At 43.9% G+C, this 21,648-nt stretch overlaps 1 protein-coding gene and 1 long non-coding RNA gene across 3 annotated transcripts in view; one reads left to right on the top strand and one right to left on the bottom strand.

Annotated features, from left to right (window-relative positions):
- LOC147102734 (phosphoinositide 3-kinase regulatory subunit 6-like) overlaps nt 1-21,648 on the top strand; it is a 134,942-nt gene that overhangs the window by 94,233 nt on the left and 19,061 nt on the right. For both annotated transcript variants that reach the window (XM_085963482.1, XM_085963483.1), the window contains exons 12-17: nt 4,036-4,495; nt 5,630-5,732; nt 6,165-6,287; nt 8,806-8,916; nt 9,474-9,564; nt 11,939-12,003. In XM_085963482.1, coding sequence (XP_085819608.1) covers nt 4,036-4,495; nt 5,630-5,732; nt 6,165-6,287; nt 8,806-8,916; nt 9,474-9,564; nt 11,939-12,003 — 953 coding nt within the window. The remainder of the gene's footprint in view (nt 1-4,035; nt 4,496-5,629; nt 5,733-6,164; nt 6,288-8,805; nt 8,917-9,473; nt 9,565-11,938; nt 12,004-21,648) is intronic.
- The window catches only part of LOC147102732 (uncharacterized), a 48,264-nt gene continuing 26,896 nt past the window's right edge, over nt 281-21,648 (bottom strand). The window contains exon 4 of the long non-coding RNA XR_015073077.1: nt 281-543. This is a non-coding gene — a long non-coding RNA (uncharacterized LOC147102732). The remainder of the gene's footprint in view (nt 544-21,648) is intronic.

Genomic DNA, 21,648 nt, shown 5'->3' with positions numbered 1-21,648 from the left:
GGATAGCACAATGACTCAGTCAGTGATGGGCTGATGCCATTGCATCAGTGCTTGAACCTGTTGTGGAGATCAAGTTTAAAAAAACGAGAAATAGATGATTAAGTACCAGTATCTGCTATATTGCCTGGTCACTATGATAGGGCAGCAAAAAAGTTCATAGGCAAGCAATGTCAGGAACTGGGTCTGCTCAGTATATCTTCCTCCATCCCCTCCCCAAATTAAAGCAATACTGTAGCGATTCGTGTGCATCGCCACTAAATAATCGAGTTCGACTTCGACGAACTATAAATAAGTTGTTTATTTACAGGAACAGGTTAAATACAACAGGTAAGGTAGCAGGTAAGATGGCTGACTGTAGTAGCAGGTAAGATGGCTGACTGTAGGAGCACCGTGGTGTAGGTCTTTCCCCAGCGGGGACGCCACGAGGACTAACTAGAAGTTTCCCAGCTCAACTGCCAGCAGGTTCCGAGCTCAACTGCCAGCAGGTTCCGAGCTCTACTGTTGGAAGGTTCCGAGCTCTGACGCAGAGTACAGGAGAGAAGCCTGAGTGCAGTAACAGACACATACAGTCAGGTAAGTTAAAGGGAATTATGTATCTCAATGTAAGGGACAACCAGTGGTACCGCCACAATACTTCCCTTTATAAGCTCCATGAGTTAAAGTTCATCAGTGAACTTTGTTCATTTTCAACCCCAATTTATGAAAAGACACATTACCAGACATTACCAATGTCATATTAGACTGCAAGTAATTTAAGAGAAGAATGACTTACAATGACTTGAATATAGCATCTTAGCAGATCTCTCAAAAATGCCTGAAAACACTTCACACGCAGTGGATGACTTGGAAGTTGAATGATTGTTATGTGGGACAAAACAGTCATGGTCTGATTCCTGTATAAAAGATTCTACAATATCAGAAAAAACTAAACATTAGCTGAGTCAATCAATTTGGAAATGAGATGGAAATCTTAGAAAGGCTCAAAGGGCTCAAAACAAATAAATTCCCAGGGATTAGATGAAACTGAAAGAGACCTAGGAGTCTTAATGGACTCAACACCTAGCGAATCCAACTGATGCAAAGCAACAATCAACAAAGCGAATAGGAAGTTGAACTACGAAGCCAAAACAGTAGAATACAAGTTGGAAGAGGTAGTGATCAAACTTTATAGTGCTCTGGTCAGAATGCACCTTGAATACTATATTCAGCTCTGGTCACCAAGAAGCAAGAGAAACATTCAAGTGCTGGCAGCAGTGCAGAGAAGAGCCACGGGGCTGATCTCTAATGTCAGGGATCTGAGTGATGAGGAAAGATTGGAGAACTTGTGCTTTTCAGCATAGAAAGGAGATGTCTGAGAGGTGATCTTATTGAGGTATATAAGATTATTAAGGGTGTAGAAAAAGTGAGCCCGGAATACTACTTTAAATTAAACTTGGCGTGGAGATGCCGGTGTTGGACTGGGGTGGACAAATGTAAGAAGTCACACAACACCAGGTTATAGTCCAACAGTTTTATTTGAAATCACAAGCTTTCGGAGCGCTGCTGACGAAGGAGCAGCGCTCCGAAAGCTTGTGATTTCAAATAAAACTGTTGGACTATAACCTGGTGTTGTGTGACTTCTTACATTAAATTAAACTGTAGGCATAGAACAAAGGAACACTCGTGAAAGGTAATTTTAGGACTGATATCAGGAAATTCTTCACACACACTGATCAACATGTGGAATAAACTTCGAGTTAGTAGTGGAGGCAAAAACTCTGAAATAATTTCAGAAACTATTGGGTGCTACTATGGGGGAATGTTAGGATCACTCTAGGTTGATGAATTAGGATGAGTCAGTGATATTTCTTATCCTCAATTATCTTATGATCCCTTAGGACGCTCACCTAGTATTCACTATGATGAGATTCGTTGAATTTTGTGAGACTAAAGAACAAATGCTAAACTTATTGCTCTGCCATGTACTCCTCCTACCTTTGCTATTTCCTTAAAAATTAATTCTTTTATTTGAAAAAAATCAGTAGCATTGAAAATTAATACTTTTATGTATTTCTTGCACAGATAGAAAAATGTGGGTTATGTTCAGTGTAGGCCTTGCTTATCGCATATCCTTGATACCCTGCTAGAATTGGACTATGTATTAGGACTGCGCTGAAAGTCAATATCTAGGAAAGTGCTTCTTTTCCAATGCTAAAATCTTGGCTGTTCCATTAAGGACTTTTGCCTTTCTTCCCCTTCCCCCCTTGTGAAGCAGCGTTAGTTATCTCCCAAAGATTAGCTGTTTGAATTCTTGTATACAGAAGTTTTGATCAAAATATTCCCCCCCCCCCCCACCTTAAATAACAATTTTTCCTCTTTTGGTCTTTGCAAACCACACCTCATTCTCTGACGGACAAGTCAAATGACCACTCTTGGGTCTCTGCCATTGCACCATAACCCTTTGGTAAGAGGTTCATGAGACTGAGATAATCTGAGCCCCATGCTCTTGTACTGAAGTACCTTGCCTCTGCTCAGTTTGCCTCCTGATTAAAACTTCTGCAGCCTAGTTAAGGAATTGCTTCTCATTGTGTATGAAAGGTAGTGAGCTGCATTTCATTGGAACTGCTAGATTGTCATTTTTAATACTTTAAATCTTTATTTTCCTGAGTAAGTAAGTAAGATGGAAGCCATTAAGAATAAGGCAAATAGGACCATGTATCAAAGATTAAACCTTCTCAAATTTGATGTAGATAAATGCCTTGAGCTTTGCCATCATAATTTATTATGTCAATGTTCTGCTCCTTAAAGGGATCCTGGCCATATTAAATTTGAAGATTAATCTAACATAGTGGGTGTTGAATCTTTACTGTGCAATAATATAATAAAAGTTATATATGAGTGACAAATATTTAAATAATATTATCATTAAGTAATATGACTCCATCTACAAATACGATCAAGAACATAATTTTAAAAGTGCATTAATTGGGAAGTTATTGGTGCTTTAGTCACAAATCTATAGACTTTTGTATCAGTAACTGGTACAAATAAAAGATGTGTGTGTATAGGTAAGACATAAAATTAAGCAGATTTTAAATGTAATTGTAAAGGGGTGGATTTACAATCTTATACAAGTTCACTGGAAGAGCTGCAGAATCCCTGACATACAGTGTAAGTGGTGCTTACAATGTGTTTCTGGGATTCCTGCAGCTCTTCCATTTAAGTTAACAATGGACAAGTGAGAGAACCTCCGCAGAAATTCACCCTGAAGTCTCAGACGGAAAAATTAAATTAGTCATATTCAGGGACTGAAAGCAAATTGAACCAGTGGAATGAGTGATGAGAATGAAACTATTACGGTTGATGACTTGATTTAATGTGCAACTGGACACTCACAGTATACTGTGAGAAAAACCTGACCAGGAACAGCACAAAAATGTATTTAAATGGTATACATCATTTTTTATAGTGCAGATCAAGTCACTGCAATTACTGTTGAGTTGGAAGGCAACAGCTGAGAATGGCCAGTGAAAAATGTATTTCCCTCACCATTTACATCCCTTCAGGAATTTCTGAATTAACATTTACCAGTAGGTTTTCAAGTAGAACAGAATCTCCATCAATCTGTTAGCTGATGTACTCAACATGGTTTTATTTTGGTTTGTTTTCCATGCTGTCAAGTAATCAGCTGGAGCAATGGCCACGGAACTCACGCCTCAGGTTGACAGACGCAGTTTCCGAGCTGTGTGAATCCCGTGGCCATGCAGGGAAATTTAAAAAGTAGGGGGCAAAAAGGCTCTTAAGTGCCTGTAAAGTACCTCATAATGATCTCAATTGGGTCCCCCGCTGCTGCAGGTCGGGTCAGCTCCACGATGACAGACGCGCCTGTGGGAAAGGCATGTGGGAGCGAGTTGACAGCAGGATCCCGACCCGCTGTCAAAAAAAAACTTTCCCACCTGACCTGCCACCAATCGCACCAGCTACCACCACGGAATATTTGTCCCATTATCTTTACAGTGTTTTGCCTCTAGCTCATGTTGTTATATTTTTTTGCAGGGAAAGAACTGGTGCAATTTGTTAAAAATCGATTTGGCAGTAGCCAGGATTTCACTAACAGTGACTCAGACAATTCTGAGATGAGTGAGCCAACAGGAGGTCACAACGTTGAGCAAACAAGATTATCAGTTCTGTCAACAGACAGTGGCATAGTCAGAGACTGTGGGGATCTATCTCTTGGAAATGATGTGTCACCTGCAGGGTCGATTGACAAAGAGCAGGCCAAGCTGGTCAGAAAAGGCTGCGTAAAGAAAAAGAGTTATGATTCCGATAACACACTGTTTCTTTCAGATATTTATGATAATAGTGCCACAGGGAATGATATGAAACTTCAGCGGAAGTTTGGTTGCAATGCGATGTTATTCAACTTCAAACAACAAAAGCCCAACACTGCACGTGTTGTGGTGATTGGGAATGATTGCATTTTGGGAAGATTAGCGAAGGCTTTTCTTTCTTTAAGGTATGTTTTGAACAATTAGTCAGGGTTTATAAAAGCAAAGTACAAAATAAGAAAAGTTCCCATTTTAGTTAGTATCCAGCATCTGCTTCTGGCTTTATTCTACTCCATATTTATATTAATGTTCCTGTTAAATGTAACAGTGGTTTACATTAAAGCAGTAGTGTGACATTCTATAAATTAAATGTTTACTGCCCCTCCTTGTTCTTTTAGATAGGTATTTTCCTCTCTTTAATTGTCTTCCCTCATTTACATAAACTGATGCATTGTGCTAAGTTATGGTTCTGTAGTCTTGTGGCATCGTCTGGTACCTCAGCTAATTGACAATGAATGTCAGTGGGCTATCTGACTGTGGTAAGCAACACAGCCCAGTTTGGTTGTATTCTTATCTGATGTCCACACATGCACACTTTTCAGCAGAAGTCGATTGATAGTCATCAGGAGTGGTAATTCTGGTTAATTTTGTTTTTTTTGTTAAGCTTACCCCCCTCTCCAGCCCAGGGTCGTTGAAGTAAATTCTAGCCACCTCTACTACTGTCATCCCAGCTGAGACATAACAATTATTTTAAAGTCCATTTGTGTCTGGCGGGTTCACATGTAACGACAGGTACGATTAGAGAATCAGTTCCTATGCAAAATTACAGTATGCTCAGAATTTCAAGATGGCAGCGCAAGCAGAGCCAGAAATTAGCCACTGTTGGACCTTTGCCAGACCTGCTATCTTAAAATCTCAAATGCACTGTGGCTTAAGAATGTAATTATATTTTATTATGTTTCGCATTTAGTAATGTTACTGGTACAATCAGCATCTTAAGGATTCTTCTCCAAAAGGCAATCATAATTCTTTAAGAATTTCAAATGAAACTCCAGGTTTTTGACTGGATTCATAATTTTTGTGGAAATGTGACTGAAACTCAGTAATTTCTTCTTCCATTGGTTTCTGTTTATATTCATGGATGAACCAAATTTTTGTACAGTTTCATGATTTGAGGGTGCCAAGTGATCGCATTAAAAGTCTTCTCAAAGTAACAAAAATATAGATTCAATATAAATGATCAAAATGATCAAGAATTCTAGGCCAAAGTTTTGCTGTTGCTTAAAATAATGACAAAAAATTATTTAAATTTTGTTACTTAGGAAAAGAGAAACAAGAAGATGCATTCTGACCACAAAACTGAACTTGCAGTTCTATTACATCCCTGTTACAAATGAGAAGCCGAGCCCAGTGACTGCTGGCAAGGTGTGTATCTGAGCTGTACTTCAATTATTAGATCTGATTGGTCCCTGATAACTACATGACTGACAATACCATACAGTTGACCTTGAACAAACCAGTATGCAATTTGCAAAATAGCTAGGCTGAAGCCCTTTGAGACATTTGAGAGACGTGATAAGTTGCTAAATAAATGCAAGTCTTCTATCGACATTAACTCCATTTTATTATTATGCAATAAATATTGTGCTTAGTAGTGTAAGAATTAATTTATATATTTGAATAAGGAATTATGAGTCTCTTTATATTCTAATATTATTCAAGAAATATTGCTGCAGAGCTAAAATAGTTAATATGAACTGTGTTGCAAACAATTACTAAATGACCAGAGTTACTATTATCTACTGTCAGCATCTGTAAACAGACAATAGTGAAAGCTTTTTAAATACTTTTTTTCAGGTCATCCCTTTATTGCACAGTGACCTTTCTTGTGAGCTGTCCAGGTATTTGGGTAGCATAGATCCATGGTATAACAGCAACATCAACAGCCTGCGCAATATGATACCTGAACTGGCTAGAATGGTAAGAACTGTTCAGGTTTCATCCCTATTGTACCCTATCTGTGTGCACTATGAAGTAAAAGGTGCAGTAAAAAGAACTTAACAGGCTTATGAACATAGAGGGTGAAATTGGGTGCCTTTGCACCTCCGGTTAGTGTCCCCGCGAGGCGCTATGGCCTTATGCCCAGAGATCGTGACATCAGCACCGTGCACATCGCCCCGGTAGTGCCCCGGTCCCGACATTGACTTCCGCCTCCTGCAGCAGTGCCAGTCAAAAACACCGACAGCTGCAGGAGGTGTGTATCGGGCGGCCGGCCGCTTCAGGGGTGATGATTAAAGGCGAGGTGGCCAAGGTAAGTGGGGAAAAAAACCTTACCTTTCCTGTTTTTATTTTTTTGCGGGTTCCTGCCCCAATCGATCAGCCTGGCTCTCTGCTTGAATGCCGGGTTGATCGCGCGGGATCGCGGCTGCCTTGGTGGTCCCGGTAGGTATGTTTTAAATTGCAGAGTCTGCAGCGTCTGCAGCGATGGCCCTGACCTTTAAGGGAGGGAAGGAGCCTTTGAACGCCCGGTGAGCAGCGCTGCTGAAGTCTCCGCCCTGCTCTCTGACGGTAGCGCCCTAAGAAGGAAGTGGAGTGCTTGATTTAGTGCTCCACTTCCCTCTTGGGGTGCTAAAACTCAACTTCACGGTCGTTGGCACTAATTAGTGCCGGGCGCTAAAGTTTGCGCCCAGGCGATATTAGTGCCCCAAAATGGTCAATACCGAATTTTACCCCATAACCTTTTCTCCCTTATCTGAGTAGCCATTGAAGCAGTGTCCTTTGAAATAGCATCAGAATGTGGGGTCTGCACTCGTGCTAAGCACTAAAATCACCAGGCTGTGTTCTAAATCAATTATATTGTAATATACTGATTACAGGGAGTTAAGCGAGAGAAATTCAGTAAGTAATACTATTTACATTGTTTAAACAGGTTAACAAATCTGTTACAATAGCGAAGAAAGTAATATAATTATGTAAACCATTCATTTGCTATTATTGTTGACAGTAATCTCATTTTCAAGTGGTACTGGTTCCTAATATGATCTTTAAATTCAATGCCTGGTAAATGGTCAGGAAGCTTCTATGGCATGAAATCACACTGCAATTTTTGCACATAAACACATTAACTTGTCATTATGAAATTTCTTTATCTGTTATTTTAACATGGGCATTAGCTCATCTTTTCATATTAACTTAAATCACACAATATGGTTTCGCCAAATGTGTTCGTTCTGAGTCATTTGTCAATACAGCTTTTTATTTTTTATACATAGCATTTAAGATACTGTTAAAAGTCAGTTGTTTGTATTTTCTAGATCAGAACTCTATAATAGCCAAAGAACCAGTTCTCAGGCCACAGCCGTGCATCTCTTTCTGCCTGTAATTCTGGCACAAGGCCCTATCAAAAGGGCATACTTTGTTTTAAGATGGATTGTTGGGGAAGAGTAGAGGGAGCTTCACGCTCCACATGATGGGTACGGTAGCATAGTGGTTATGTTACTGGACTAATGATCTGGAGACATGAGTTTAAATTCAATTAAATAAATATGGAATAGCACATTAGTAGCTTCAAAGGCTACTACAGTACTATTGTACTATGGTCCCTAATCTTAAATGCAGGTCATGCCTTTGGTGGTGGGATTGAGCTAAAAGTAGGGGTCATCTTATATGGATGATCTCATATGGAAATACTTATGTTATATAACCTTCTGCAGGTAATATCTGCGAATGCCTTTTCTGCATGATTTGAATGCATTTTTAATCAGACCATACAGATAAAACTAATACTGAACTTAAAAGTCACACCCCTGAACAGCATTAAGCAAGTGGATTCTCAGGGGTTGAAATCAGTCTGAATAAAATTAGTATTCAGTATGTTGATGTTTTCTTATGAAATTCCCTTATCCACTATTCTGACAAAGGCATTAACCCATGCATGTTAAAATAAAACAACGGATAAAGGAATTTAATATGAATACTTTAACATATTGAGTGTTATTTCAATCCCTCAGTTATCACACAGATGCTCTTACTTGGCGTGTTTGGCTAGGTTTAGTTATAGCTAGTCCAATACAATGTGTTTGTTGTTGTAGTATATAAAACAACAATGTTGGACATTGTTGTAGAGCAGTGCTGAAGAAATAGCCAGTCTATCAGAAGAGTTGCTATTGTAATTGAAGCCATAAGCTCATTACAAATTAACTGCAAATGCTCATTAAGTTTTTTTTACTTTGTCATAGACTGAATGGAGCTAAATGACGAGATAAAAATAACAGTAAAACTACAGTGCAAAGGAAAATAATCTAATACAAGTGATGTCTGAACAAGTTAATCTGTAACACACAAATAATTCAAAACCCTCACAATTGATTAGTTAAATGTATTTTAAATTAAGAGTTTAAAAAAAAAAATTCTATTCATTAATCTGTTGAAAAACAAAATTAGAATCAGTTTTCCATTTCTAGCCAGTTAAGCTAACAGGTTTAATCACTTTTCACAGTCAACGTCATCCGGACAACAGTCTGGTGCAGATCCAATTATTGTGGATATTACATCATACTATGTACGAATGGGATATCAGCCTGTTTGCTTTCAAATCTACAGTGTAAAGGTAAGTATTTTTATCTCTATTTCAAGTGATATATTTTAGTCAGTTACAGAATACTATAATCACATTTCTGTTAAGTTAACCAAAAATTGAACAATTAGAGGGGATGCTGAATGAGATTACCAAAGTATTTTAAAATGCTATTTGTGCACGGACACTTATATTTTGTAGAGTGGCAATCTGGCTGTGTGTACAGTGCGATACTTTGCCCCTATTATCCAATAAACTGCTGACTGCACTTGTGGAGGGCAACAAAGCTTCAATTTCAGTTTAAGTCACCCTTCCATGCATCCATTAGTCTATTCAACCATCTGCGCACAAAGACCTCTTCTGAACAGGAGGCCTAGTTCGAGCACAAAATTCTCTTTTGAAGTGGAGAATGGGAAGGAGCTTGGCTTAACTTTGTGAACCGTACCTATCTATTCTTCCCATTTATAAAGTAGCAGCTCAGAATGCACTGCTGAGCTTCATTGATGGGTTCTTAGTCAAAGACCAAATTGTAAGATCTCAGTCAAATGTTATTTGTTATAATTGGATTTACATCTCTTTCGGTGTCACAGTTTACTTTTACAGATGAAACAGCTGAATGTGTGGATGATGTTTTTCTCATTCAGCTTGACGCAGATCTTCCAGAATTGAAGTGTGCTAAAGGTACGTTATTCATGAGAAAATATTAGTACGCTTCATCACTATAGTACAATTATCAATGTGTTTACACATTATAGAATGGCCTTACAGTGTATTTCAATGCTGCAGTTCCGCATTTATAGATTTTTGAATAACACTGGGACTGGCTGTAGACTGTTTTTATTCCAAGTAAAGTTTATCTTTCACAAGTTATGTATTTGCTTGACTTTAATTTTATAATTTAAGTTTATCTCATTTTTGAACAGCATCAAGTCTGTCTCAAATGTAGGAAAGAAAGAAGTGAATTGGTTGATTCTAAGTTACAAAATGAATAGAGAGGTTGACATCATCTGTTACATCGTCACAGATTTAAAAACTAGTTTGATATATGTTATTGAATTTTAAAATAAAGTTATTTCATAAATGTCATCAAGATGGCTATTTTCTTTCACTGTAACTGTAAATTATTCACTCATTAATGTGAAGCTACACTGTTACCAATGTATTTACATTCTCCACATTTGTATGTTGTTTGCTGACGTATGCCATCTACTGGTAGATGGTGCCTGACTGGCTAAGTGACCAATTACTAGCAATTACAGGAAATCATATGGCTTGATATCTTGGGGATCAATTTTGATCAGAGGACCGATCATTTCCTGAGAATATTAGTACAACTCATTCTCAGTCTAAAATCGATTATCAGAACAATCCTGAAGTGCCTAAATATACGTTCTACTCTTTAAACCCACAAAATTCGAAACAATCAGAAGATTGAGCTACTTTGATTAGATTTAGCGTACAAAAATGCAGTGGATCCTTATTAAAAATTATTACAATAAAGGGGTATTGTAAATGAGGGGCTTCTAGTGCTGCTCACAGTGTGATTAATATAGCTCCACTTTGCTATAAACTTAAAAAAATATATAGTTTTAACAATGCGTAGTTCTATTATTGGTCGGTCAGACTTGCTGTTTGCATTTCCCCCACTCCCAACCCCTTTTTTTGGGATCATCTCACTCTATGCAGCATTCCCCAGATGAGAAGGTGAACAAGCAGCCTGCCGCAGAGCATTTGCCAGTGCGGCTCAATGGACCCTCACTAGGTAGCATGCAGGTGTGCCCTAGAGTGACCAGACCATTGAAAATAATGGCCCAGAAATTCGGGTCGGGGGCTTCCCGCGGGTGCAAGCCCCCGACCTGCACTTACCTTGCGTGCCGGCAGTTGGGCTGTAGGCCCCGTGAAATTCCGCTCCGGGGCCTGGCCCAGAGGCCGGCGCGCAGTGCTTGCGTATCCCAGGGGTGCAGTTAGTTCGATGCATCCCCTGGGATCACGTGGGCCATGGGGAGCCAATCAGCGCAGGGAAAAGCCCATTCATAAGTAGTGACAGGAAGACCTGTCAAAACTTATAAATACTACGGCCCCAAAATAGTAGTAAACCTTCAAATAAATTTTAAAAAATCACACTTTTTAAATAAACTTTAAATTACATTAAATAACTATTTTAAACAATTTAAATTTTTGAAAAAAATAATTTTATATTCTAACGGGGCTAAAAATAAACTTACCTTGCTTTAAAGTATTTAAAAATAATAAACCTGTGGAAAAAATGTTTTAATTTTAATTAATTGACCACTTACCTTTTAAAATGCAGGCCTTACGCCTGGTTTTTACATTTCTAAATTCTAAAGACTTACCCTCACGGAAAAACCTGTTTTTAAAAAAAAAATGTAAGTTCAAAGCGCACGCGCAGACTCCCGCGCGCACGCGTTCGACCTCTGAACCCCTGCTTTCAGAGGAACGGAAGTGCCGGTTTCCCGCGCATGCGCAGTGCATGCAAGAAACCGGCACTTCCATCGGGCCCACGCGTGAGTACCCCGTGCGTACTCACCCGTGGAGACCCGAATTTCTGGGCCAATGTGTTATACACTACTGCACCTGTTGGAATGCATTTTAGACAGGATTACCTGCTGGCAGTTAAAGAGTGCCTATACAACATTATGACAGGGAGTTGTAAATAGGTTTGATACTTAAAGGAAATATATCCAAAAAAATTAGATCAAATTAAACCAAAAATACAATCATATTCTTTGTTCTATGCTCAGCTGTTGAACGGAATACTGAGGTTTAAGGGAATGCTATGTTCACGAAAATGTGTTTAGTCAAGTGTCTTTTTTAATTAGGGAAAAAAATTATACATCACAATGGTATCCGCTTTCAAATGATATATTTCAGCACAGTCTACATTGTAAACAAATGTAAGATTAAGTTTGCGAAAAAGTTTTTCATGAAGATGGTGGCCCTTAGGTTATAAGTTCAGGATAGTTACCTTTTCACTGGCTATTCTGCTTCATACAATGATGAGAACAAGTTGTACAGTTTTACAATCTTCTTACAGAAGCCACATTGTCACGAAAGAGGGCAACGTCAGAGGGATTGGGGGTACAAATTGCATACAAAAAGGTAAGAGTCTAAACACCCTATATCACTAAGCAATCATGAGCTGCTGTCCCATTTATAAAAAAGGCTGTCATTATCAAATAGAAAAGTTTTACTTATTTAAGATGGAAACAATGGGCTTGATTTTAATAGCCCTGAGGAGGCGGGTTTGGAGGCAGGACTGCAGCGAAAATCGGAAAAAATGGCTTCAGAAACCTATCCCGCCCCCACCCGATTTTCGTGAGTGTCTGTTCAACTACTCCCAAACTGACCCAACTGGAACCAGTAGGACAGGTAGTTAAGGCAGTTAAGAGCCTGTTAACTGCCTTGCTAATGCTATTTTCATAGTGGTTTCCCATTTTTGTGCTTCTGGCTCCTGTTTCCCGTCTTGTCAGAAACAGGCCAGCTTCAAGGAGACGAGTTGCTGGAGGACATGATTTGTATGCATTGGTGGAGTGCTTTAAAAGTGCTCCTGAAACATGGCTGACATTCAAATGGAACAACTTTGCTGTTGTAGGTTTGGGATAAGATTTTGCACATCTACTGACCTTGTGACTGTTCAAGCAGACACCCATCTGCAGTGTGACATGAATGGAATAATTTCAGGCTACTTCGACTGTGCGCTTGCAAGCTTGTTGCCTCAAATGAAATCTATAGCAAAGGGATGGGAAAAATTTATGTCCTCTCATCCTGGTCCTCATAATCGGAGGAGCAGCAGCTGTGTGGCTCAGCGCAGATTTTCCTCTGAAGAGGAGGAGGAGGAGGAGGACGAGGGGCGCCTTGCGTGCCCTGTTGTGACCAATGCAGCATCCCTCCAGTTCACTGCTGCCCGTCAAGCAGGGTATGCATACTGCCATGCCACATTCGCATAAGCTTACTCTTCAACCATAGGTGGCTACCATATGGTCCTGTAATTGTAGGTGACATTTGTCCAACATCGTACATCATCTCTGCTACACCCTGTTATTTCCTATCACTTTCACCATCAGCATTACAAAAGCAAGTCGCTCTGAGTCCTCAATGTGCATTTGTCATTTCCCAGAACACATAGGCCACACAATCAACTGTTTGCCATAATTTTTCTTTACCACATGACAAAAGGATCACAAACCAAGAACAGTCAGAAAAAAAGACAAATCACTCAAGTGAATCCCCTTGTGACTATATGTGCTTAATCTTTCTCTTACACGTGCTTCTACGTGGTGCTACCCCTGTGGCATCAGCAGATGTAGAGGCACTTTGCTGACTAGGATGTTATGTCTGCTTACACGCCTTTGACTGTGTCCTCTGGGTTTGGGAGCCTGTGAGAGCTCTTCAACAGTCTGCTCTTCCTGCGACTGTGCAGGGGCTGAAATGGTCATCTCAATTGGCTCTGCAAAGTGGGTCTTTGACCGAGGGCTCCACAGTGGCATAGTCGTGTGAGCGCTTAGAGAGGAGCCCACACTTCCTTATGTCGTGCAAACTACATCCCTCTCATGGGTCAGCCACACCTCAGTGCTGTCAAGTAGCTGGAGAGCACCTTGCTGCACATCAGGGGGGCCATGAGGACCCATATCTGCACTGGCAGTCCTCATCACAAGGATGCCCATGAAGCTCTGGTCTCTCTGCTCAATAGCTGCCCATCTCTCCTCCAAAGATGACAATCTATTTTGAACAGTCACCATGTTTTCCTGACTCTGGTGACCTATTTCCTCCATGGCGGTAGCCAGCCTTTCCATGTAGGTTGCCATCCTATCCATGGAGGTTGCCATCCTATCCATGGAGGTTGCCATCCTATCCATGGAGGTGCATTCATGTGCCATTGCCTCCACCATGGCAGTGCTGATGTTACAGATGGACGCTTCCATTCTATCCACACTCACACTAACCCTGGAGGCAAACCCTTTCAGACACACTTGCACTTGTTTCTGTATTTTTGAACTGCTCTCTTTCTGGATGGCCCCAGAGGCACAGCGTCTGCATGCAGCTCAGCAGAGCTAGGAGATTGCTGCAACCTCCACCGAGGACTCTCCACTGCTGTCGCTGTCTCCACCATCTGCTGATGCTCACTTGTGCGCTGTGATAGACCAAGTGGCAACACTACTCTAAATCGCGATGGCCCCACCGAGGTGTGTGTTGCTGCGCTGGTGCTGGGTGCACTGAGTCCTGGTGACACTGGTCCCTCAGAGGCTTCAGGTTCATCTGAGGAGTCGTCCGGATCTTCATCCTGGACAATGGGGAGGGGGGCGCTCGATGGTCCTGTGGGAGAGTAAAGGCATGATTTAGACATCTGATATTAATGTAGCAGGCACAGCCTTTTGTGCAGATGATACAACGCGATTCTCTATGAACATCATATGCCACTGCAGTCAATCACTAAATGTCAAATGAGAGGGATGTCACCAGCTTCCTCTAGTGTGCCTCTCTCTCCATTGCCCACTTCCAGATCCTCACCACCTCCAACAATTTTGTGTGCAGCCTCCTCAGCACCTGTCAAGGTTGCTAGGGTTGGTGTACCTCCTCCAGTCGGTGCTCTCTCTCTCTTGTGGGCGATCTTTTCCTGCAAGGAGGGACACAAGCAGAGTTTCAACTACAGTGATGGAGTGAATGTGAAGAATCCCTACCATAGAAGCTTTGAGGGAGATGAGGATGTGGTAAGGTGCCAAACGGAAGTTAGCTCCCTGTGCAGTTAGTTGTTGTCACTGCGTAACAGTGAGAGCAAGTCTAAAGGGTGCATAGGCAAGGTGCTGAAGTGATTCAGTACAGAGACAGAGATGGATAGGTAAGGGTGCAAGGGAAGTAAGGGTAAGGTGGGATGTGGAGGAGCAGGCTGACAATACAGAGTGCTGGTGATGAGAAGAGAAGGGAAGCAGATTGAAGGTAAGTGTGATGGGATACTCGCTTTTGATGTTCGCACAAGATCATTAAACCATTTCCTGCACTGGATCTGGGAGCGTGAACAAATGGACCTTGCGCTGACCTTCGCAGCAATGCACAGCCAGGCTGCCTTGGTCTGCTGAGGAGGTTTCCTCCGGCCATCCGGAGGGAAGAGAATCTCCCTGCGCCCTCTTACAGCATCAACAAGAGCACGGAGGGACTCATCGATAAATCATGGCGTTGCCTTGCCTCTGGAAGAACACGTTGTTGTAGCAATATCACAGACTATCAGAATGCGGAAGACAAAGGCTTAGGCTGACTGGGAGCTTTAAAACCAGCTGCTATGATGATGTCATCAGAAACAGCTAGCCGACCCGATTGCACTCATTGGCCCGGCCAGCGCGCCCCAATGAACTCAAAAAGCTGATTTAATTAAAATCGGACATCAATCCGGAACCCGCCCACTACACAACCCACCTCGGGAATTAAAATTGAGCCCAATATCTCCAAAATAAAATCTATGATACAACAAAGAATCCTGATATGTGCAATTGGTGATACGATGGAACTGCATAACCTATATTAGTAATTGTTTACATTCAATAGGGCTGATCCCATGTTTCCAGCAAGATGTGCTCACAGGGAGCACGAGTTGGAGATTTGGGACTACCATGCCTTAACTCTATCTCTGACCCACGCGCTCTGCAAGCAGTTTCCAACTGAAAGCACAGAATAACTTCTTGTATCATTAAGTACATATATTAATGATAATGGACGAGGGAATTGGATGTAATATCTCCAAATTTGCAGACGACACAAAGCTGGGCGGGAGGGTAAGCTGTGAGGAGGATGTCGGGAAACTCCAGTACGATTTGGACAGGTTGGGTGATTGGGCAGAAACATGGCAAATGCACTATAATGTGGATAAATGTGAGGTTATCCACTTTGGTGGCAAAAACAGGAAGGCAGATTATTATCTGAATGGCAATAGATTGGGAGAAGGGGAAGTGCAAAGAGACCTGGGGGTCCTTGTGCACCAGTTGCTGAAGGTAAGCATGCAGGTGCAGCAGGCGGTTAAGAAGGCAAATGGTATGTTGGCCTTCGTAGCAAGAGGGTTCGAGTACAGGAACAAGGATGTCTTGCTACAGTTGTACAGGGTCTTGGTGAGACCGCACCTTGAGTATTGTGTGCAGTTTTGGTCACCTTACCTGAGGAAGGACGTTCTTGCCATGGAGGGAGTGCAGCGAAGATTCACCAGGCTGATACCTGGGATGGCAGGAATGACTTATGAGGAGAGATTGTGTCGATTGGGCTTATACTCACTGGAGTTTAGAAGATTGAGAGGGGATCTCATCGAAACCTATAAAATTCTGTCAGGTCTGGACAGACTAGATGCAGGAAGGATGTTTCTGATGGCCGGGGAGTCCAGAACCAGGGGTCATAGTCTAAGGATAAGGGGTAAGCCATTTAGGACTGAAATGAGGAGGAATTTCTTCACCCAGAGAGTGGTGAACCTGTGGAATTCTCTGCCACAGAGGGTGGTGGAGGCCAGTTCATTAAATATATTCAAGAAAGAGTTGGATATATTTCTTGAGGCTAAAGGGATCAAGGGATATGGGGAAAAGGCAGGGACAGGGTACTGAATTTGGATGATCAGCCATGATCACATTGAATGGCGGAGCAGGCTCGAAGGGCCGAATGGCCTACTCCTGCTCCTATCTTCTATGTTTCTATGAACCTTTAATTATACCATGAAGAAAATTTTATTATTGACCACAAAGAAGAAAATGGCATTTCAACATATTAAATGTGAGGTGTGTAGAATTGCTTACAGACATTATCATGGTAAACAAAGACTACTAATAAGTTATGCAGTTCCTAATATTACTAATTGCACATACTAATTGCACATACATGTATAACTGATTTTATTTTCAAGTTTTCCTACTTCAACCAATTTGCAGGCGGTTATACTGAAGCAGGCAAGAGTAGCTTCATGTCATTAGACTCTTTTGCCTAGAAATTGGATCACACAGTGCCATTTTTTGGACAAAAAACGGGCATTGAAGGGTCCAATATGGAATGCGGCTTGTGCGCACTCATTCCGCACCGGGAGAGTTTTGCATGCCAAATTAGTTAGGGTGCCCTGGACTCATCCAGGTCGCATGCCTGAAACTATTGTTAGGCCCTGGATTTGCATAGGAAATGGGCCAAACGCCAGTTTCTCATATTTGATCACGTCTGACCGCAGCATGCGCCCTTAAAGGGACAGCTGGAGGTTGCCACACAAAGGTAAATTTAAAAAAAAATTACCAACCTGAAACTGTGAGCCACTGCTGGCCACCGCTCCTCCCCCTCCCCGGCTCCTCTCCCCGTTCCCAGACTCACCGTGGGCCCGGTGCCAGCCTTCTCGTTGGTTGACTTTTATCCTCTTCATGACCAGTGCACTGCCTCCCGGGGCATAACTGGCAACCGCAGCACGCCAATCGCGAAAGAAAAACTTGCATTTAAATACCACCTTTCATGGCTTTAGGCTGTCCCAAAGCCACCGCTGAGTTTACATCCAAATTCAGGCGCAAACTCATTTCTACCGCTTTGTCCTTTATCATTCATAAGAGCGAAAGTTCATTACCTGCTAACTCCTCCATCAGACAACAATGCTTTTCAAACCTGTGAAACTACTCCAGCCAGTCTTTAAGAGATTTGTTCCAAAGAATTTTGTGGCTTTGTGTAACTGTTCAAATATTTGTCATAGAAATTCAGAATTCCACAACTTTTATTCCTTCAGCTACCTGAATGCTCATCTGATTTACACTTGCAGCTTGACATTGCATTGTTCCATTTTGTAAATTTTGCTTTTATTCGTTCATGGGATCTGGGCGTTGCTGGCAAAGCCAGCATTTATTGCCCATCCCTAATTGCCCTCGAGAAGGTGGTGGTGAGCCATCTTCTTGAACCACTGCAGTCCGTGTGGTGAACCTACTCCCACAGTGCTGTTAGGGAATTCCAGGATTTTGACCCAGCGACAATGAAGGAGCGGCGCTGTACTTCCAAGTCAGGATAGTGTGTGACTTGGAGGGGAACTTGGAGGTGGTGATGTTCCCATGCACCTTCTGCCCTCGTCCTTCTAGGTGGTAGAGGTCGCGGGTTTGGGAGGTGCTGCCGAAGAAGCCTTGGTGAGTTGCTGCAGTGTATCTTGTAGATGGTACACACTGCAGCCACGGTACGCTGGTGGTGGAGGGAGTGAATGTTTAAAGTGGTGGATGGGGGCCAATCAAATGGGCTGCTTTGTCCTGGATGATGTCGAGCCTCTTCAGTGTTGTTGGAGCTGCACTCATCCAGGCAAGTGGAGAGTATTCCATCACACCCCTTACTTGTGCCTTGTAGATGGTGAAAAGGCTTTGGGGAGACAGGAGGTGAGATACTCACCACAGAATACCTAGCCTCTGACCTGCTTTTGTTGCCACAGTATTTATGTGGCTGGTCCAGTTAAGTATCTGGTCAATTGTGACCCCCCAGAATGTTGATGGTGGGGGATTCGGCGATGGTAATGCCATTGAATGTCAAGCGGCGGTGGTTAGACTCGCGCTTGTTGGATGTAGTCATTGCCTGGCACTTGTGTGGCGCGAATGTTACCTGCCACTTATCAGCCCAAGCCTGCATGTCGTTCAGGTCTTGTTGCATGCGGGCATGGACTGCTTCATTATCTGAGGAGTTGTGTGTGATGAAATATTTCCATTCATCACTGCCTGTGACTGAGATCGGTTTCAGTGTCATTTCCCTTCCCCCAGACCTCATTGTATTGTGTACTGGAATGTGCTGTATTGTATACTGGAATGTGCTGTGTGTAGGGCTCCGCCCATACCTGGCCCCGTTTGTAAGCTAGCTTTCAGTCTAGCCCCAGTCTCCAGAAGGATGACATCTCTCTCGCTTACGTGTTTCGTTCTAAGTTAATAAAAGCCTTGTTTTGTTCTGCTACCTTCGAGTCTCGGAATTATTGAGGCACATCAATTTTATTAACTTATTTTCAACACTATGGATCAACTCCTGAAACCCGAACGTTTGGATTTGGATCAACATGCTCCGGACGCATCAGCACGCTTCGGACACTGGTTTGAGTGTATGGAATTCTTCCTGGACAATTCCGCAGCCGTCAAAGACGCTACGGACGCTGCAAGGATGAGACTCGGATTGGGTAAGCCACCGGGTTTACCCCCTCATCCAAGACGCCGAGACGTACCTGGCCGCCTGCGACATCTTAAAGGCGCATTACCAGCAGCCTACGAATGAGGTGTATGCTAGGCACCTGCTCGCCACCCGCGCACAGCGACCTGGGGAATCGGTGGAGGAGTTCCTAAGCACCCTGAAAATGCTTGGCAAAGACTGCAAGTGCCAAGATGTAAAAGCCGCAGTGTACACTGACGAGCTTGTTCGCGATGCCTTCATCACAGGCCTCAGCTCCACTTACATCCGGCAAAGACTGCTGGAAAAAACGGGGTTGGACCTGAAACAGGCTGCGGACACCGCGCGATCCCTGGATGTGGCCCAGAGAAACTCGGACGCCTACTCTTCAGCCCGCGCCGTCCACGCCGCCACGTGTGCACCGAGGGCGCCGCCATCTTGGAAGGCATCTTCCCCGCCCGACAGCCCGACACCGGCTGGGCCCCGCTCTCCCCCCAGAAGCCCTACGACAGCCGCGACGCGTCAGGGACCCAACTGCTACTTCTGCGGGCAGCCAAAGCACACCAGAAACCTGTGCCTGGCGAAAGGCACCACCTGCTTTAAGTGCGGTAAGAAGGGGCACTTCGGGAAGGTGTGCAGAGGGAACCCCGCTGGAAAACCAACCGCCGGAAAACCCGCCACCGCCGCGTGTGCGCCATGGGAGCGGCCATCTTGGACGCCATCTTGCCCGACCTCGTGGGGTCCGCCATCTTGTGAGCAGACCGCGTGGACGCCATCTTGTATCGATCAGGGCCCTACAGTGGCATCGGTCACAGTGGACCAGACCAGGCCGCACCCGCTATCCAGATCAATGGTGGACATCGAGGTAAACGGGTGCCGGGTTAAATGCTTAATTGACAGTGGAAGCACAGAGAGCTTTATCCACCCAGAACTGGCACAACAACTCTCCCTAAAGGTGGTCCCTACTCAGGGTACCATCTCTATGGCTGACAAAACCCAGACATCGACCATTCTGGGTTACTGCACGGTACAATTGTGCGTTAACGGAACTGTATATGATAATTTTAAAGTATTAATCATGAAGAACCTATGTGCGAGCGTGATCTTGGGCCTGGATTTCCAGTGCAACCACCAAAGCATCACGCTCAAGTACGGTGGGTCCCAGCCGCCCCTCACAGTGTGCGGTCTGGCTACCCTGAAGGTAAAGCCGCCTTCGCTATTCGCGAACCTTACCCCTAACTGCCGGCCAATAGCGACCAAAAGCAGGAGGTACAGCTGGGAGGACAGGCGGTTTATCGCGACCGAGGTAGACAGGCTCCTGAAAGAGCGCATTATTGAACGCAGCAACAGCCCGTGGCGCGCCCAAGTGGTAGTGGTAAGGGGTAGCGAGAAGAAACGGATGGTGATCGACTATAGTCAAACGATCAACAGGTACACCCTACTAGACGCCTACCCGCTACCCCGCATATCAGAAATGGTGAACCAAATCGCCCAATACCGGGTGTTCTCCACCATCGACCTCAAGTCAGCGTACCACCAGCTCCCTATCAGACCAGAGGACCGCCCGTACACCGCCTTCGAGGCGAACGGACGCCTCTACCAATTCCTCAGAGTCCCCTTTGGGGTGACGAATGGGGTCTCGGTCTTCCAGAGGGAGATGGACCGCATGGTCGATGACCACCACTTGCAGGCAACCTTCCCCTACCTCGACAACGTCACCATCTGCGGTCACAACCAGCAGGATCACGACTCGAACCTCGAGAGGTTCCTGAAAACCGCACAAAAACTCAACCTCACCTACAATGAGGACAAGTGCGTTTACAACACCACGCGCCTCTGCATACTAGGCAGCGTGGTGGAGAATGGGGAAATCGGGCCAGACCCCGACCGATTGCGCCCCCTACGGGAGCTGCCCCTGTCCAACACTCCCAAAGCCCTGAAAAGGTGCCTGGGGTTATTTTCTTATTATTCCCAATGGGTCCCCAACTACTCCGACAAAGCCCGCCCCCTCTTGAAAGCATCCTCTTTTCCGCTCTCTGCTGAGGCCCACGCTGCCTTCAAAAGCATTAAGCAGGATATTGAGCGGGCCACGCTACAGGCAGTGGACGAGAACACTCCATTTCAAGTGGAAAGTGATGCGTCTGACTTCGCCTTGGCGGCCACCCTCAACCAGGCGGGGCGGCCCGTAGCTTTCTTCTCGAGGACCCTCCAAGGGCCCGAGATCAGACACTCCTCCGTGGAAAAGGAGGCCCAAGCCATCGTGGAGGCAGTGCGCCACTGGCGCCACTACCTAGCCGGCAAACGCTTCACCCTACTTACCGACCAGCGGTCGGTAGCGTTTATGTTCAATAATAAACAGAGGGGGAAGATTAAAAATGATAAGATTCTTAGGTGGCGGATCGAGCTCTCCACCTTCGAGTACGACATCATTTACCGGCCAGGGACCCTTAACGAATCCCCTGACGCCCTCTCACGAGGGATGTGTGCCAGCGCCACCGGGGATCGGCTACAGACCCTCCACAACGACCTCTGCCACCCAGGGGTCACGCGGCTGTTCCACTTCATAAAGTCCCGTAACTTACCCTACTCGATTGAGGAAGTTCGGTCCCTGACCAGGAACTGCCGCACTTG

This window comes from Somniosus microcephalus, chromosome 21, assembly GCF_052327205.1.
Source record: "Somniosus microcephalus isolate GS21.2 chromosome 21, FLI_Smic_1.0, whole genome shotgun sequence".
Lineage (NCBI taxonomy): Eukaryota > Metazoa > Chordata > Chondrichthyes > Squaliformes > Somniosidae > Somniosus > Somniosus microcephalus.
This window is presented reverse-complemented; position numbering and strand designations above follow the sequence as displayed.